A 6,370-nucleotide genomic window follows, 5' to 3' on the forward strand; every position below is an offset into this window, starting at 1 on the left:
CTGTAGATACCTCTAACTAGCATCGCGAAGCCGTTTTCGCGCCACATCGCCTGAGCAGGCCCGTGCATCGGCCCAGGACTTGGTGACCCTGGGAAACAGTTACGCTGGCCATGCGCCCTGTTGCTAACTTTGACCGCACTACCGCACGCGTTTAAGTTATTTGCGTAGACGAATTTGTCTGGATCTCGGGTTGGAACGATTCACCATGACAGCGTCAGTTTCAAAGTCTAACTTACGCCGGATTGCATGCTTTGTGAACTTTAACAGTACACCGGCACATTAAATTACATTGGATGACATGCTTGTCACAGCGTTTTAGACATAGACACGCACAGTTATTAATATAACTCTACGCTGGCATGCTGTGTAGACCTTTGACATACCGCATTTACATTAATGATATGCCGTGCACTGCCATGTAAATAAATCAACAGACGATGCATCCTGGCTGGTCACTGGCAGCGCGAGACGGCGGACCCGCATTACGCATTCCGCCCCGCGCTGAAAAACCGGCTGTGTTTTTCTGGGCACGGGCAGCGACCACCGGACGGCCCCCAAGGAATAAACTCTGTGACCCTTAGGGAAGTCCGCACGATCCGCCACCGGCTGGGCGCGGCCGTGACGCGCGGTATACGTCGGTGTTAGTGGTGTCCGCTGGGCGTGCCACCTTCGACCTACGTGATGAGAAGGTGAAGCGTGAACCCGATAGCGCGGCTGTTAAGCTTGCTGTTGTTTCGGCGATACCCGTTCTGGGCTTGCTCTGCCGCTGCTGCTGCTCGCTCCACGGCTGGGTGGCTTGGCTGCTACTCAGCGCGCTGCTCACTCACTGCTGCTGTTCTTACACTTGAGTGAAGATCTCTCAGACACTAGGACTCTGGCCTGGAGGGCTAGAGCTCTGGCTGGTCAGACGGTGAGGGTGGCTGGTGTTTGCTCGACGCTCGGGCTGCTGGCGCTGCATCGGCTGCTCGCTGCTGGCTGCTGCTCGCTGGCTGCTGCTGGCGCTGCCTAGCTGCTACTCCGCGGTCTCCATCGCTTGGATTGATGATCAAACACAGCCACGGCAGCACTAAGCTGGAACGCACCACGACCACGGGACCCATTACAACGAAGCAGCCGCGCGAGCGACAAGAGAGACGGTCACCGCCACGACATACCAACCGCAGCACCGGCAGCGCACGGCACGGTCGTTCTCACCAACGCGCACACGGTAAGGAATCGGCACGACGGTATACCGCACGCACCACGTACGAACAATAACCGGGCAGCACGCATAGCGGCCGTACGCTTCACTAAGACCGACGCGGCCAGCACGTCACGCGATGCACCGACGTAATACGCCACGCGAGCCTACGGCAAGCACGAACATACCACGTGTCGACCGGCGGCCCACCGCTGTCACCGGGACGACACAAGGCTCACCGTAGCGTTACCACAGCGCGAATACGTAAGCATGCACGTATACCAGCGCACAGACGAACACTACAGGCGGCCGCGACCGCCGGCACAGGCACCGGGTACGTTCACCACCCCACCACACGTAAGCATCGGGTCGCACGAACGTATACGAATCACGGACACGCACGAACATACAGGCGGCCACGCGGGACTGGAGATCTACGCAGATACCAGCGCACGGTCCAGCGTTCACCGCCCGCGCAGCAGTAGCGATAACACATGGCGGGGCACGTAATACGGCACAGAGCACAGCACGTATTAGAGCGAACGAAAAGTCACGCATAACCCCCGCCGTCGCTAAACACCGCTGATCAACCCACGGCACGCCGACGTGCGTCTCACAGACGCACAAGATCGCCGGTGGGGACGACGTACCATGACAGTCTGCACGCGCAGCAAGCGCACACCATACAGCCCGAAACCGCTGTCAACACAAGGAGGTGCGAATTGCTATCCGAGTTCCAAGCGGGTCGGATCAAGTATAAGACATGATCCGCGGCGTGCGCTGCAGGGACACCAGCCGCCAACATGGCGAGAATGTGACACATGGCGACCGAATGGGAGCAGAATTACGACGCATGGAAGTAGCAGCTAGAGGTGCTGGAAGTATAATCGAGGCTGGAACTAAAACGTACATGAATAAGTATTAGATTCAGGTGTAGGAGCTATCGAGACTGCGCACTGAATAATTGTACACGAACACGGCGCGGCTTATACGAACTGTTTACAAACCCCCGTCACAGCAACCATTGGTGCAAAGTGCGAGAGGGTAGGTGTGGCTCAGCGGAGGACGGACGGGCGGAGGCGGAGCATGACCGCGACCATGAGGACCGCGGACCAGGCACAGTACGGCGACCAGCAAATGTCCAAGGTCGCGACTAAACGTGGGGAACCATCGCGATTCTTACCCGCGTTCCAGGTCAGATGCCGAACTTTGGCGTTTGTTTGAACATGCTCACAACACAACGCCGTCGACTGGCGATCATTGGCGATAAATCTGGCGACCATAGGCGACACAGCACGATGTCTGGGCGTTTCCACAGTTATACACAGACGGCTTATGCGCGACCGTGGCCGCGCCTCTGGGCCATTTTCGCGTTCGCCGTACGAAACGACAGTAAGGCGCACCGGCCGCGTGTGACGGGGGTATAGAGAGGATCACCGGGAACGAGAAACGACGCCGAGTATCGCGTACTCCGTCCGTCCGTGTGCGCAAAGCGTGATCGTGCATGCCGCGTGCACGATGTGATGTGTGTGTGTGCGCGTGCGTGCGGTGCGTGCCTGCGTGCGTGAGTGGCGGTGCGTGCATCGATGCGTGCGTTGCGTGCGTGCGTTGAGTGGTGCGTGCGTGTATTGGATGATCGCGCGGATAGATATACCTCTCTCCTCTCTCTCATCTGTCTACTACTTTCTCTCTCTCTCTCTCCTCTCTCGGCTGCTCTCTCTCTCTTCTCTCTCTCTCTCGTGCAGAACTATGAGCGGTCGTTCGATCTCTCCTCGGTCTCTCACCACATCGTCTCTCTTCTCTCTTCCTCTCATCTCCAATTCTGTCCTCTCCGACTCCATCCGATCGCCATTCTCCTAGAGTCTGTCTCTCTCTGCGGAGGTATACGTCGACCAGTCGGTCACTCGGCAGGTTCCCGTGAATGCATCGTTCGCTGTCATCAGTCGGCTGTGACCTCGCCGCTATCGGGAAACTGCCGTAATAATAGCGCTATCGATACAGGTGTGGCTTGCCGTAAGCGCACAGGTGTATGTGGGTGAACGGACGGGTACATCCTGTGTGAGGCGTCGCTCACGCAGGTGCAACTCACCCCCGTTCCGTCACTGCTACCGCGCGCCCCCCCCTCGCGTGTCACTGACCACCCCCGTGTCACCACCCCGCACCGTTACCTCACTGCTAGCGTGGGTTCATCTTCCAAACCCCCCACGCGTGTTTTCTCTACATCTCAGTCAGGAATTCGCACTCCACGCGAAGGTTGAGTGGGAAGGCATAACATAACATAACACGACGAAGAGCAAGCTAAGCTCAGCTAAGCGTTAGCGTGTGTGTGAAGCAGTAACCTCCGTGAGTTATTCGGCTGACATCACCACCCTCAACACACGTTGTTGTGCTGCTGCTCGTCTGCTTCTGGGCTACTGCTGCTGCTGCTGCTGCTACTAAACTGCTGCTGCTCGCTGCTGCTGCTACTGCCTGCTGCATGCTGCTGCTGTTGCTGACTGCTGGCTGCTGTGCTGCTGCGTGTACTACTGCTACACTAACTGCTGCTGCTCGCTGCTGGCTCTGCTGCGGCTGCTGCGGCTGGCTGCTGGCTGGCTGCGTGCTACGCCCGCGCGGGCGGCTGTTGCTGCTACTACTGCTGCTGGCTGCTGCTGCTGGGCTAGCTGCTGCTGCCTGCTACTGGGCTGCTTAGCTGCTGCCGTACTACTACTGACTGTACTGGCTGCTGGCTACTGCTCCTGCTGCTGGCTACTACCCGGCTGCTGCTGGCTGTCTGCTGGGTCTGCTGCTTCGCTACTGTAAATACTGCTACTACTGCGCTACGCTGCTGATGCTGCGGCTGCGGCTGCTGGCGGCTGCTGCTGCTGCTGCATCGCTGTGCGGCCGGCTGCTGTGCTACTACTGCTGGCGCTTCTGCTGGCTGCTGCTGCTGCTAACTCGCTGCTGGCTCTAATAATATCACTGTACGTACGCGCTGCTACTGCTGCTGCTGCTACAGCTGCTTGCGGCTACTCTACTACTGAACTGCTACTGTGGCTGCTACTACTCTACTGCTGCTACTACTGCTACTACTACTGCTGGCTGCGCGCTGCGCGGCTGCTACTGCTGCGCTGCGCTGCTGCGCCCGTGCAATCCCAGCGCGCATTAAAGGGCAGCGCTTCCCCATCCCTCATACCGCAAACCCATCCTCCGTGACCGCGACATAAAAAATGCGGATGCTGTAATCTCGTGTTGAACAACACACACGGGGAGGGAGGGGGGTCACGGTAACGAGATTGGGGGTTGTGCTGGGAAAAAATCGCAGCAGCAGCAAGCAGGGGAGAAATGGAGAGAGAGTTTTTTTGGCGGCTGGTGCTGTTGCTGCTAAATATATGCTGTCTCCATCAGGCCGCGGCTTCCTCTCTCGTCCTCTGTCTGCTCTCTCCTCTCTCTGCTCTCTCTGCAGTCATCTCGCTCTCTCGCCCGGGGCGCGGGGCTCTCTCTTCTCTCTCACCCTTGCCGCTCTCGTCGCTTACCTCTCCCGCTTTCTCTGCGCTGCCCTTTCTCGGCTCTCTCTCCCCCCCCTCTCTCCCTCATCTTTCTCTCTCTCGCGCGCAGCGCTCTCTCTCTTTCTCGATTTCTGTCTCTCGTCCTCTTTCTCACACACTCTCCCTCTCTCTCTCTTCTTGCTCTTCTTCTCTCTCTTTCTACCCATCTCCCTCCGTCACGACAGTGACGACCTCTCTTTAACTCCCTTGCGTCTCGCTTCTGCTGTCAGTTCCGCAGTGTTCGCCCACTACACTGTGCGTGCGTGCGCGCCCTGACCTACCCCCACAGTTACTGTGTTGTTTCTCTCAACATCACTAGAACGTTGATCTGTTGTCCTTCCCGCTTCGTTGTGTCAACAACGCAACCCATAGGTGCAATCACCTTCATGCATGACAGATCAAGAATTTCCCAGCCTGTCTGTCGCCAGTGACAGGGAGCTATAGCTAGTGTTGCGATGGGAGGTTCTAGAAGATCATATTTTGAGAACGGAGTGTCGCGAAGTTGACAATTTGACGTGTAAACGGGAAAAATGTGTACAAACCATTCCAGCTTGACACGCGCACAACGAACCAAACACACATAACGCATATCACGCCGCACGGCGACACGCACGCACACCCACGCACACGCACTACGCACACGCACGCAGGAGGATGGGAGCCGCAGGCCACACACACACACACACGCCACACACACACACACACACACACACACAGACACCACACGCACACATACGATGTGAGAGCTAATTGGTTTCTGTTCTTTGCTTGCAGTTCTGAGGATTGGCAGGAGAGTGGTGATGAGCGAACTGAGAACGTAAGTAAATTTTAGTTTGTCTTGTTAGTTACTACACTACAAAGTAGCATCTAAATCCCTCTAAATGACAGACGAACTTATTATAACTTTACTCATTATAACTTAATCCCTCTCATACCCCACACCATTTACTCCTCTCCACATCCCTTACCCCTCCACACCGCCCTGCACCCTTCCCCACGCCCGCCCCTTACACCCTTACCCTCCCACATCCCTTACGACTCACCCCAGTACTCACTCAGCACGTCCCCCCCCACACACCACCATCCCATAACCCACCTTTTATCCCTCCCACGCGGCCGAAGGGTCGTTGTCGTATCAGGTACTAACATATATGTAGCCGCGACCGAAACGGGTCTTTTTTCTTTTGGTTAGTATTATGTTTATATTTTTATATAGGTATGTTTAGGATTAGGGTTAGGAACTCGCTGTGGTACAAGTTGGTACACTTGCGTATACATATATGTTCGGGTATATATACTGTAGTCCCTGATGACGACATTGACGCCCTTCTGATGTCATGCCCCACTGGCGTGAAGCCTCTATCCGAGTGGGTTCTACGGTAACCCTGTAATCCACGTGAAGCGAGCCCGTGGAGCGCAGTGTGCCATCAAGTATAGTATAAGTATGCCATACACACCTCAGCACACCACACATGCACACACATCACACACACACACACACACACCCAAAACGACACACCACACACAACACAACCACACACACACACACACAACGCGCGCGGGGCGCAACACACAGAGCAGCAGCAACAAGCAGCAGCAACAGCAAGCAGCACAACACCCACCACCAACACAGCAGCAGGACAGCAGCAGCCAACAGCAAACAGCA

At 56.4% G+C, this 6,370-nt stretch overlaps 1 protein-coding gene across 1 annotated transcript in view; it reads left to right on the forward strand.

Moving 5' to 3' along the window:
- Window positions 1–1,943: 1,943 nt before the first annotated feature.
- Window positions 1,944–6,370, forward strand: part of LOC106817152 — an 8,166-nt gene continuing 3,739 nt past the window's right edge. Inside the window, exons 1-2 of the mRNA XM_014821804.1 lie at window positions 1,944–2,086; window positions 5,479–5,521. Coding sequence (XP_014677290.1) covers window positions 1,944–2,086; window positions 5,479–5,521 — 186 coding nt within the window. The remainder of the gene's footprint in view (window positions 2,087–5,478; window positions 5,522–6,370) is intronic.

The sequence above is a fragment of the Priapulus caudatus genome, unplaced genomic scaffold (genome assembly GCF_000485595.1).
Source record: "Priapulus caudatus unplaced genomic scaffold, Priapulus_caudatus-5.0.1 Scaffold1611, whole genome shotgun sequence".
Lineage (NCBI taxonomy): Eukaryota > Metazoa > Priapulida > Priapulimorpha > Priapulimorphida > Priapulidae > Priapulus > Priapulus caudatus.